This window comes from Oncorhynchus mykiss, chromosome 17 (assembly GCF_013265735.2).
Source record: "Oncorhynchus mykiss isolate Arlee chromosome 17, USDA_OmykA_1.1, whole genome shotgun sequence".
NCBI classification, from domain to species: Eukaryota; Metazoa; Chordata; class Actinopteri; order Salmoniformes; family Salmonidae; genus Oncorhynchus; species Oncorhynchus mykiss.
Genome location: NC_048581.1, coordinates 31,464,496 through 31,477,374, shown reverse-complemented (window position 1 = coordinate 31,477,374; position 12,879 = coordinate 31,464,496). Strand labels below are relative to the sequence as shown.

The window sequence follows — 12,879 nt, the reverse complement described above, 5'->3', positions numbered from 1 at the left end:
ACATTCGGCCATATTCCCAGTCACCTTTCCATGGTTAAATACGGTGGTTCACGCTTTCAGTTTTTCTTATCAATGGTTTCTGGTTAGGGTAGGTTTTAATAGTCACAGTGGGGACAACATCTCCTATGCACTTCCTTATAAACAAACTTACAGAATCCGTGTATAAATTAATACTATTCTCTGAGGCTACCCGCAACATGCCCCAGTCCGCATAATCACCTTTGTGACACGATGTTAGCTAGTTATCCCCAGTTAGCTGGTTCTCCCCAGTTAGATAATGTGTATTCACTTATTTCTTTGTGACATTATGTTAGCTAGTTATCCCCAGTTAGCTCTATATCGTGGAGCTCCACCCCATAGGGAAGTTCTGCTCCTAGTGGTTTACCTCGCTGCCTGGGCAGTGAATAGCCTGAGAAAAAATTAGGAGTACAGGTGTCACTATATCAGGGGACGCTTCCCTTCAATCAGTCTCCCATTATCTTCAGCGACAGGACTGGGCTGAAGAAGCCTAGAGAGAAGAGACTAACCCGCCGTAGATTTCCCGGTCTCGACGTCATGCTTCAATGAGCACGCATTTTCCACCCCCAAAATCTATTTTTAAGAGCTCAGTGTCGTTGCTCCACTATGGTGGCTACGGACCCACACAAACTTATGTTTTGTGTGTTTGGGTTCGCAGCACGCTAGGGTGGCTTCACAGATCCCCCGGAATGCCCTAGATGCATCCTCCTTTCTTTCAAGGAAAGGAAACAGCAGTGGGCATTTTTCAAGGGAGATCTCCCTCTGGAAGACGCCATGTCTGTGCTAGCCTCAGATTCTGAGGCAACATATGACAATGGCGTCTCCGCAGATGACGAGGATGCTGGGAAAAGCCCAGTCTACCGACCAATGCTGAAATGACGAGGAAGAGACAGAGGAAGAGACGGACTCTGAGCTTTCAGCAGCCCCCTCCTACGCAACGGCCTCTCTGCGCTCTGATTTTCCAAGCCTCATTGAGCAGGCCGCGAGTAGCCTAGAGATTGTACTGCCCCCCATTCCCCCCAACCCGGAGGCGGCCCTTAATCTAGTCCGAGACGGGCGGCAGTGCCATTGGCACCTGCCATGCCCTTACTCACTAAGTCTGCGGAAGGTGCATGGGAATTGCCTTTAACAGCCAGAGCGCTGATGAAGGCGTTCGCCCCATTCACCAGAATGGATGGTGAACAGACTTAGGAGATCCCTAGGCTTGAGGACGTCCTGGCTGTGTACCTCGTCCCAGGTTCGAGCTTCTGGCCATCGTCCAAGAAACCCACATTACCCAGGACGAAGGACAGAATTACAGTCCAGCTGGTAGGGAAGTCCTTCACTGTAGGAGTGCAAGCTGTAGCAGCTTGCACAATATTGCCCTCTCGTCTCACCACGGGTAAGACTGAGCTATCGGGAGAGGAGATAGAGGAAGCGTTGAGAATTTCCGGCGCCATCCTCCATCTCATACAGGCGTCGGCTGTATGCGGCAGGGAGGTCCATGGCCACTTTGGTGGTCGCAGAGCGTCTGGTGCACCAAGAGCGGGACCTGCCCTCTGGCAGCCCCAGAGAAGACAGCTGCCTCACCGGCAGGAGAGGTCTTCATCTCGTCGCCCTCGCGGCACCCAGAAGAGACATAGACCATGACGGGAGAGAGCGCAGCACCTCGCATGCCATCGCCCACTGTTCATCCCCCACCCCTGCAAAGGGATGGAGGAGCTAATGTGTCCTTTGTTCATAAAGAATGTGTTCCATCTGATTTTGTCACAAGAGAACCTCTTTTCCATAACAAACTCGAGACCGTTCAGGTTCCTTCTCTCTATCGCTCACCAACCTGTGTGTAGCACAGCCCACCAGGGGTGCGAAGCTGAGCACACACAACGATGTTGAAGGAAAATGACATGAGGGCAGCAAAGCGGATGCTCTTGATGAGCCACCATGCTATACCTCATAAGAAACCTGTACCACACACTCACAAGAGTAATGTGGTTAAGGGTTTAAAGAACAGCTAGCGTACACAGACTCATGTTGGGCCGATGACGCAATCACTATTGGGAGAGGGCACACTAACACAGGCGAGCACCTCAGTGTAGCTCAGATCTGTGCTGCGTTCACGGAGGGCTGGAACCACAATGTTACATGTATAACCAAAGTGGCGGTTCCCCCGTTTCTCACAGAATGCGCTAATAATCCCAACCCTACACCACACACACTCTGAGGAGTAATGTGGATAAGGGTTTGAGGAACATCGTGCGTACACAGCCCTATGTTGGGCCGATGACGGAATCGCTGTTGGGGGACGGTGCACCGACTCAGGCAGGAGTCTCAGTCAGTGCAGCTCAGACCCGTGCTGTGTTCACGGAGGACTGGAATCACAAGGTTACACATATTACCAAAGTGTTGGCGCCCCCGTTTCTCACAGAACGGGCCAATATTTACTCCCCCTTTCGAGGGGGGTCCACCCTGGGCTGTCCCACCACTTCAGTGTCAAGGGACAGCGGGGCTTGGGCCATAGAGGAATACAGGTCCTTCCTTCTGTCTGTACCACAGCTTGGCGCTCTCCCCTTTTCAGGGCATTACTCAGCAAAGCTGCACCCTCTCTTCCTGGCTAAGTCGGACGCTGGAGAAGGGTTATGCCATTCAATTTCACCGAACTCCTTCCCAGTGTTAGGGGCGTGGTGGAGACGGTGATGAAGACGCCAGAGAAAGTAGCCGCTCTTGTTAAAGAGATTACAGAACTTTTGGCGAAGGAGGCGGTCACAGTAGTTCCCCAAGAGCAAAGGAACAGTGGGCTATATTCGCCCTACTTCCGAGTGCCAAAGAAGACGGGGGAACGAGGGCGATATTAGATTTACGCACTCTCAACGAGAGCGTAGCAAATCGCCCTTTCGAATGCTTATGACAAAACATCTACTGGAATGTATTCACAACAAGGACTTTTGTGTAAGCCTAGACCTAAACGATGCATACTTTCATGTGCCAATGCATCTGCGTCACAGGAAGTTTCTGCGTTTCGCCTTCCAAGGGGTGGCGTACAATTATATGAGGATGCCATTCGGGTACGCCCTGGCACCTTTTCCAAATAAGGGATAAGGCTACTAGCCTACCTACTGGTTCTCGCCCCGTCAGCAGAGCTGGCGATCTCACACACACAACACAGACAGTGATTCGCTGTGAATTGGGAAAAGAGCACACCTTGGCCCAGTCATCTAATTGTATACCTGGGATTACAGCTGCCTATGAAGGCTCGAATTTCGGATCCTCGGCAGGCTGCCTTGTTGCTAGCCCTACGAAGGTTTCATCCAAATCACATGGACAGCGCATTCCGTCATGACACTCTTGGGACTCATGTCGTCCTCCCACTCTGTGGTTCCGCTGGGACTTCTGCAAATGCGCAGAACAAAGCAATGGTTTGCCCAACTATGGCACCATCGTTGGTAGTTCCCCTCTTGCTCAGAGCGGACCTGAACTATTGGAGAGACCCGTTCTGACGCAAGGGGTCCCATTGGGCAGAGTGTCCTCCTACATTCCAGTGTTCATAGACGCTTGTCTGACTGGATGGGGAAGGACATGTCAGGCTCGGGCGCCACATCAACCTCCTGGATCTGGAGACAGTTCTACTGGTTCTGACCCACTTCGTGTCTACCCTACGGGGTCACAGCGTGTTGGTCTGGTCGGACAACCGAACCACAGTACCCTACATAAATCGCCAAGGAGGAGTCAGGTCTCCTGCACTCCACCGGCTGGCAGAGGAATTGTGGCTGTGGGCTCACGAGCACCTCCGCTCGTTGACAGCTGCACACATTCCAGGCTGTCAGAATGTCAGAGCAGACCTCGTGTCTCGAGACAACGAGTGGCAGCTGCACCCCAACATCGTTCTCCAAATATGGGAACGATACAGGAGAGCCGAGGTGGAGCTGTTCGCGTCACGTGTGAACGCATTGTCCCCTATGGTTTTCCTTACGAGCCCAGGACGAACCGCCACTAGGGATAGACGCCTTTACGCACCAGTGGCCAGATGTTCTCCTGTACACATTTCCATCGCTGTGCTGCATTCTCCCACTGCTAACCCGCGTGAGATCAGGAGGGCAGTAAATCATACCAATCGCCAAAGGGCTCCATGGCACACGGAGATGACTCAAATGTTGATTGCGCCATCACGGCCAATTCCACAGAGAGGAGGCGATGTCTCAGGCGGCAGGCATGATAGAGCAATTGCCTCTAAATCAGCTAGCCACTGAGGGTCTGGCTACTGAGAGGGACAGGTTAGAGCGCCGTGGGTTATCTGATTCAGTAATCAGAACCATATAGGGCTCGCGTGCCAGTTCCACATCCAGGACATATGCCAGCAGATGGAATGTGTTTTCACAATAGTGCGCCACAGAGAACGTGGACCCCGTGTGCTGTCAGGTCGAGAGCTTGTCATGAGACACCGTCTTCAGCCACCCTCTAGTGAAACGGTTTCTATTTGGAACGGGGCGGCTTAGGACAGCGGCTAGAGCCACGCTGCCCCAGTGGGATTTAACTTTGGTACTCGAGGCTCTCCGCGAGACGCCGTTCGAGCCATTGAATCAAATCCCCCTCAAGATTTTGTCTCTGAAGACGGCACTGTTGCTTGCCTTGACTACAGCCAAGCGGGTCAGTGATTTGTGTGCTCTTTCGATGAGACCCGACTGCCTTGCCATCAATGGCGACTTGAGCAGAGCGGTGTTACGTCTTAACCCGGCAGTTATGCCGAAGGTTAATAAGAGCTCATATAGGTCACAGACCGTTGTGCTATGGGCTTTCTCCCCCCCCTCCTCATGTGGAGAGGAGAGGCTTCATTGCCTGTGCCCGGTGCATCGCACGGCAATGGTTAGGTCATTTGTGTGTCACGACGCTAGAACACTTGGTAGACAACTTTCAAAACAGCAGCGGTCTCATTGGTTTTGCGAAGGCATTGAGGCGGCTTATGAGGCGGCAGGGCGACCGCACTCGTGGAGTAGCGGCGTCTACGGTCCTTTTCAGAGGAACAGGGGTAGAGGATACTTGTGCAGCAGCGTCTTGGTCGTCACCATCTCCTTTTATCTGATTCTACCTGTTAGACATGTCGTCTAACTCTCTACCACGTTCTGTACTCGGCGTGGCTGAAGGGAGAACTTGAGTTAATAAGAGATGCAGGACTATTGGGCAGGGTTCCCATTAGGTCCGCTCTCTTAGTTGTCAGAGAGTAAGACACGTGTGACATGACCTTTGTTTGACACCGTCAGTACAGCAGGGAATGTCTAGACTGCCCACCAGTGTATCACTGTGTAGGGGCAGAGTGATGAGGGAAATAGTGCTGTAACTAGTGTTGCTTTACTATTAGACCGATCACTGGAATTGATGGAATATTGAGGTATCTATCTATCTGCTGAGGCAGAGTAGCTGGCCCACATTCTGTTATCTGCCCACGAATCATTGGCTTTGCCTATGGATTAAGTGTGGCGGGTTACACTGAGGAATCAGTGAGTAGGCCTTCTAAATTGGTTCAGCCTGTACTCAGCTTTGCTGATGGGAAGGCTAGAATTAAGGAGGGAAACGCAGGATCAATGGACAGGGTTTCCATTAGGTCCGCTTTCTCCTATTAGAAGGACTACATGACTCATGGCTGGGGTGGCACAGTAGAATCATGTATTTTATCCTGCCCACAGGTCTATGACTGTGTTTGGGCGGAAGGATTAGGGATATAGTTTCTATAACTTGTGTTACAGTACTATTTGACCCATCTTTAATACCGACAGTGTTGAGTTCATTATCTGCTTGTACAGATTAGTACGACTCATATTCTGTATTATCTGCCCACTAGTCATTGCCGGTGCCTCGGGACTGAGTAGGGCGGATTAGACGGATGACGCAGTACATTGTGACAGTCTGTTTTCACAGTGTGTTACAGTATTGCAGGATTTGGTCGCAGTCATTGATGGAACAGGCCTTTTCATTGAGTTGGGAAATGTTAGGTTAGGCAGGGAGTACATTTTAGAGTGTTACGCTCCGCCTTAAACCACTAGGAGCAGAGCTCCACGATATAGAACAATAGTTACCAGAGTTGTAACTTCAGTTCTATGAGTGGAGCGGAGCCCCATAGGATTTAAGGTCCTTCCGATCCCCCAGTCTCGCTGAAGATCATTTCTCGGGTGGCTGACTGAGGTGGAATCTGTACTCCTATTGGCTGCAGGTGTGTGCATCATTTTTTCTCAGGCTATTCGCTGCCCAGGCAAACCACTAGGAGCAGAGCTCCCCTATTGGGCGGAGCTCCACTCATAGAACTGGAGTTACAACTCCGGTAACTATCGACAATGTGTCTTCACTTATTTCTTTGTAACATTATGTTAGCTAGTTATCCCCAGTTAGCTAGTTATCCCCAGTTAGATAATGTGTTTTCACTTATTGCATCTGCCTGCTTGTTGCGTTCTTCCTGGTGCACTTTGTTTGTGAGCCGGCTGCTGATTCTAAATAGTATAATCTAATTTGTTCAAAACAGTGGCAGCATGTTCAGCAGTGGTCATTTGTTTTAGTTTTTCACATGCAAAAGTGAAATAGGTGTATTTCTGCTGCTGTTCAAATACACAGATCTCTTTATATACATCTTCTCAAAGAAACGACCGTTCGTTCAAAAACTTGGCATTATATTTCTGTCACGCTGCTTTGCTGACATCTCCAACCACCCAGTGCCCCGGGTAGTCAGCAGCCGCCACTGGTCTAGGGTTTACACTTGTTCAGACTTGGAAGTGGCTGCAGACTTGTATGATTAAATGGTATTAAGGCGTTATTTGAAGTGGTAATGACATGTAAGGATGAAATACGGTAAAATATGTTCTCTTGAAGACGATGCCAATTTCAAGTGAAAGACGTGGCTGTGTGTGTGTGTGCGCTTTGTGTCTACTCGCCTGGTGTGTCCCAGAGAGTCCTTCCAGACAGGGAGCAGGGCCACAGGTTTGATGGCACACTCCAAGATGGCCATGGCCAGGGCAAACTCCCTGGCCTTACTGCACATCTGCACCGCCTTAATCCAGTTGTTCCTGATGAAAACCAAAACAAAGCCAAAGGGAGTCAGACAATGGTGTTATCCATCATATGGAAGCATGGTGACATCACATTTTTATTTATTTGATTTATTTCACCTTTATTTAACCAGGTAGGCTAGTTGAGAACAAGTTCTCATTTACAACTGCGACCTGGCCAAGATAAAGCATAGCAGTGTGAACAGACAACAACACGTAAATCATGACAGTGTGACTTTATTTGTCACCTGGGACTGCTGGGGTCAGAACTGAACAAGAGCAGAGCATGCTAACGTCAATGAACATGTAAAAACAAATATCACCAAATAATGTCACAAATTAGTATCTGAATAATAGCCTGTGCCCCCCTCCCCTAACGAGGAAGAGCACACAATGGTTAAACGAACACTTTAAATAAATGTCCAAAAAAATGTATGTTCCTTTCTTATATCTCTCATATATAGGACAGACACTTCAAAACACACTTCCCTTTGATTTTTCGGGGGGACTGTTGTTCAATGTAGCGAATATGTTATTCAACACATTTGTATGGGCCTACAGCAGTAAAGCAAAAAAATGTAATCCTTCCCCCAAAAAAGGAATACTTCAAGGGGTCTTAAACTTCTAAATCAAATAGCTAAATGATCCTTGTTATGACCTTCTTAAAACAATTCCATATAGAACATGTAGAACCCCCCTCCCCTGGCTTAGACTCTTAACGGGTTAAGAACATTTTGATCACATTTTTTCAAAACATATAAATCAACCAACTAGGATCTCAAAATCACCCAGAGCCCACATTCCATCCGTACCTATGTGAGGCCCAGTTGGGGTGCATGAAGGGTGCGGGCACATTGGTCTCCAGCTGGATGATGGTGAGGCGCAGCGTGGAGATGGTCAGCACTTTAGAGCCGTGGATGGAGCCGTTCCACTTGAAGTCGCCTGCCGGCGTCATGCAAAACTGAATAATAAAATAACAGTTTTATATATAGAGAGCTTTTCATTACATGGGGAAATCACAAAGCACTGTACATCTAAAACAAATTAAAAATGCTTTCAGGAGCAACAATTAGAAAAATAGATGGAAAAAACCCCAGCTAAAATTAAACAAGGATGTAGGACCAGTACTGTACAAGATACAAACACGATTGAAAGGAGGCATCATAGACTTAAAGGGATACTTTAGAGTATACCTCACAGTCAGACAAACTCATGGATACCATTCTTATGTCTCTGCGTGCGGTTTGAAGAAAGTTGCTAACTAGCGCAATTGCTATCCTGTAGACTTCCAGTCATTGCGCTAGTCAGCATTGGCTCGCAAAACTACCTATAACTTCCTTTATATTGGACACAGAGGCATAAAAGGTATCCACGAGTTCATCGGACTCTAGGGAAGTAGATAAAGGGCTTCATAGCCAAAATCTCAAAGTATCCCTTTAAACAGTTGAACTTAAAACTTATCGCAAGTGTTTATCTGCTCAAGTTTCTGTTGACTCCTTCAGTTGTATGCAAGCTAAAGTTATCTTAAAGTTTACCTTGTGCGAGAGGTGTCGCCGCTTGTCCAGGTCCTCCCGGTGCTGGGGCTTGTTGAGGGCCAGCGTATTTCCGCTGTATTGGTTGTGGTAGACGCGGAACTTGCCCTCCTGGCCCAGCTTGAAGAAGTGGCTGAGTGTGCCCTTCATCACCACCTCCTTGCTTGTTAGGCTGCGCGTGCTGAGGCGCGACACATCGCCCGCCGGGGTCACCACCAGCACCTTGAGTGAGGAGAGGGGGGTCAAATCAAAGGTAAATCAAATACATTATATTTCGATAACAGACGAGCGACACTTGAAATAAATGCATGATATTCTTAGAAGAAAAAAATGTGACCCACGATAACGAAAAATATAAAGTAATCTCAAACAAAGTTTGGTACACCGGGCAACAACCTAAGGATATGCAATGGCTAATCAGTATTTTTTTTGTAGATGAATAGTGATCACCTCTTTGCCCTCCTTGTAGCCCTTGTTGGCCTCATGAACGGCTTCCTCCACCTTCTTGCTCTTCAGCTGGCTCAGCTTACTCTCCGGGTTACGCAGGCGGGTCACCATGCGGCCGCCCGGAGTGACTACCGTCCGCTTGCCACCAGTCTCACCGTTCACCCCCTGGTCGTCCTGGCTGTTGATAGAAGACTGAGAGGACCTGTCGGCTAGGTCAGGCTCCTCCGGGACCCTGGGGGCCTCCCTGGCAATGGTGCTGCTGTTGCTGTTCTCCTCACCACCGGGCTGAGAGGGCTGGCTCAGGCTGGGGACCCCCTCTCCCCTGGGAGAGCTAGACACAGAACCTGCCTTCTCTGCCAACCACAAAAAAAATCACAACATAAGTCTCTATTTAAAATCATGCTTTAAAGGGATGTTATACGGCAAAATCTAAGTTTGACACATATTTTCCAGACGTCAAAGTTAGTCATATGTCAAGATCCACATCCACATCCTATCTGTTTGCAGCTGGTACGCAATCATGTATGTAGATCCAGCTATATGCCTCGACCCAAACGAACGAATAACCACCAGGGAATTAGGAAATTATACGGTGCCTACCCTTTTCATTCATTTTGGATTGTGGCATGTAATCAAATATACATATTTTTGTTTGCCTGGGATGTGGACTTCTCAAGAGAAGACCCAACAGACAGTCCCTTCAAAGTTCAAATGACATGAAATAGCTCCCTCTAGTGTCATGAAGCAGCATGCGTGTCATTCCTGTAGCGCCCACACATTGCCTTTTACACAGCCAATGATGATTCATAGTAATGATCTGGACCCATGCATTAAAGGCATGATTGGTCCAAGGTCAGTTCTGAGTTTCTCTCCAGAAATGGTGAGAGAGGGGTAAGGCTGATTGTAGATCTGAGCCTAAGGCCAACGTCTACCCAGAGGTGAATATGGATGTCAACAGATAAGACACCAATCCAATGAAAGATTGAAGGTACAGTGTCAACATGACAGGAATGCAACATATGGCCAAACCCAACACACCTTGTTTTATACCAGTAGTACAGTAAAGGTAAAGCTCTTTATTAAAATGCAACACATGAAGATGGATATTGAATCATGACAGCCATGATGGTTAAACTTCACAATGAGACATGTTCTCTAAGGGTAAGCATCCAACAATGATGATAATGATAACAAGCCGGCAAGCCAGAAGCGAAGCACTTCTGCTGACTGGTTAAATAGTGCCCGCAAGGCTCAGAATCAAACGCTATGTCTGAAAGTCATTGTGATTCATGCCAAGCTATTCAGTCTGATTGCATATCAAAGCAATTAGATGTAAGCGTTATTTTGGAATGAAATAAAAGCAGGTATTCAGCAGAGTTGCGACAAGCGTTCAATAACGAGGCTGAAATTCAGGTGTTTGAAAGGGATGAAAAATCCTACTGTTTGCGGGATAAATTATTGAGGTGTTTGACAGCCAATGAAATGATGGATGCAAGAGGGACAGCGGCCAAAGGTAGAGCGGTCCGACAAGGGTAAGGCGGGATGTGAGGAGAGGAACAACCCAAGCACAGGAAGTTAAAGGAAGGGGTTGATGAATGGGGTTCAAAATTCACAGTGACACTACCCCCTTGGTACCTTCAGCCTCCTGCATTCCCTTCATGTTGGTTAGGGCCTCGTCCCCAGGCTCTCGGGCCCCGGTAGGGAGGTCTTGCCCCCCCACGGCAGGGCTGGGGGCCTCTGTTGCGGGGAGGGTGGGTTGTGGAGCCAGAAGATCAGGCTTACTTCCCTCAGGGATGGAGCCCTCACCAGTAGAGGGAGCCAGCTCAGCTACAACCATAGTCCCAGATATTCAGAATTTGGCAAACTATGCTACATGTTGAAAACATTCTAACTCCATTCAAATGTGCATTCTCACCAGAATGTAATTATCTTGGAACTTTTGGTGCCAAGATGGCAGCCAATAAAATTACACATTTCAAACAGAGTTGGTCAAAGTGTATGTATCAGACTGTGAGGAATATGCACAACAAGCACTTCCAGCTTGTGTATATAGAAGATGCTGTATTGTAATAAGACTAGCAGGCATTGTGTAAAACTTGTGAGTATGCTTATTACAGAGGAGTTATCAGCAGTATTGCTGAAGTCATTGTTTTTAAGATGACAAAGTGGTCTCCGATGTGTTGACAAGCAACACAAGGGATTTCTAATTGGCTCAGAAAGAGAAGAGAGCTGTGGGAAACGGATCAATAATTAATTAGGCCTTCATCGCTCTATATCAAGACACAGTAATATCAAACAGGCCAGTAGAGCCTGTAGGGCCACGATGTAGCAGTAGCTGTAGTTAGATGGTGTGTGTGTCTCTTACCTGTAATGGTGGTCCCCTCCTTGGTCGCCTGGTCATTGTCCTTCTCAGCCTTACCCTCCCCTGCTCCCTCCTCATCTCCCTTCTTCTCGAGTTCATCAGTTTTCTCCTTGTGCTCTCCCCCCTCCGTCTCCTCCTCCTTCCGGAGAGTTTTCTGCGCCTCCGCCTTCTCCCTCTCCTTGGCCGCCCGGCGCTTCACCTCCTCCAGCTCCTCCTCCTGCTTGGCTCTCAGCCGGTCCAGGATCTCCTCTGGAGAAGGGAGAGGACACAGATTGATTGATTCATTTAATTTATTAGATAATTAAAATACATATTATGTATGTCTAAAAATGTTTAATTGTGGGAAAACTAAATATCTTTAAAACATTCAGCCAAAAATACAAAATAACTAGCAGTATATAGACTAAACACTATCAAGGACAGACAACACAATAAAATCTGAGTTATTAGAGAATGGTGATCATTCAGGTAGAATTTGAAACCAGCGGGACAGCAGAAAATCAAGGCGCTGAGTTATGCACCCCTGAGCTACAACTTGACGGTCTCATATACAGTCTGAGCATAAACTACTGTTTTATTGACTAGCCTATAAAACAGTTATAACTCAAAGCATTTTTCGTATTCTCGCCAGCAAGCGATAGTGAGTAGAGTCAGTCAGACTATGCATTCGCTATAGCGTCATCCCACACTGACAGAAAACGCTAAAATCAATACATCTTCTGAACTGACCACGGCGCAATTCTGCCAGAAGAATCAAACTAGAGGTCGACCGATTATGATTTTTCAATGCCGATACCGATTATTGGAGGACAAAAAAAAGCCGATACTGATTAATCGAACAATGTTTTATATATATATTTGTAATAATGACAATTACAACAATACTGAATGAACACTTTTATTTTAACTTAATATAATACATCAATAACATTTATTTAGTCTCAAATAAATAATGAAACATGTTCAATTTGGTTTAAATAATGCAAAAACAAAGTGTTGGAGAAGAAAGTAAAAGTGCAATATGTGCTATGTAAAAAAGCTAACGTTTAAGTTCCTTAATCAGAACATGAGAACATATAAAAGCTGGTGGTTCCTTTTAACATGAGTCTTCAATATTTCCAGGTAAGAAGTTTTAGGTTGTAATTATAGAACTATTTCTCTCTATACCATTTGTATTTCATATACCTTGGACTATTGGATGTTCTTATAGGCACGTTAGTATTACCAGCCTAATCTCGGGAGTTGATATGCTTGAAGTCATAAACAGCGCAATGCTTGAAGCACAGCGAAGAACTGCTGGCAAATGCAGGAAAGTGCTGTTAAGCCCAAACAGCTTAATATACGATGACTCTGCTTGCACAGAACGCAAGAGAAGTGACACAATTTCCCTAGTTGAAAGAAATTCATGTTGTCAGGTAATATTAACGAAATATGCAGGTTTAAAAATATATATGTGTATTGATTTTAGATTTTAAGAAAGGCATTGATGTTTATGGTTAGGTACACATTGGTGCAA

General features: G+C 47.0%; 1 protein-coding gene across 5 annotated transcripts in view; it reads right to left on the bottom strand.

The window, feature by feature from the left end:
• LOC110493161 (nucleosome-remodeling factor subunit BPTF) overlaps positions 1–12,879 on the bottom strand; it is a 53,043-nt gene that overhangs the window by 24,684 nt on the left and 15,480 nt on the right. For 4 of the 5 annotated variants that reach the window (XM_036949709.1, XM_036949710.1, XM_036949711.1 and 1 more), the window contains exons 4-9: positions 11,367–11,612; positions 10,637–10,828; positions 9,005–9,354; positions 8,558–8,776; positions 7,835–7,983; positions 6,909–7,040 (exon numbers count right to left, since the gene is read on the bottom strand). In XM_036949709.1, coding sequence (XP_036805604.1) covers positions 6,909–7,040; positions 7,835–7,983; positions 8,558–8,776; positions 9,005–9,354; positions 10,637–10,828; positions 11,367–11,612 — 1,288 coding nt within the window. The remainder of the gene's footprint in view (positions 1–6,908; positions 7,041–7,834; positions 7,984–8,557; positions 8,777–9,004; positions 9,355–10,636; positions 10,829–11,366; positions 11,613–12,879) is intronic. The other variant, XM_036949713.1, reaches the window with a different exon arrangement.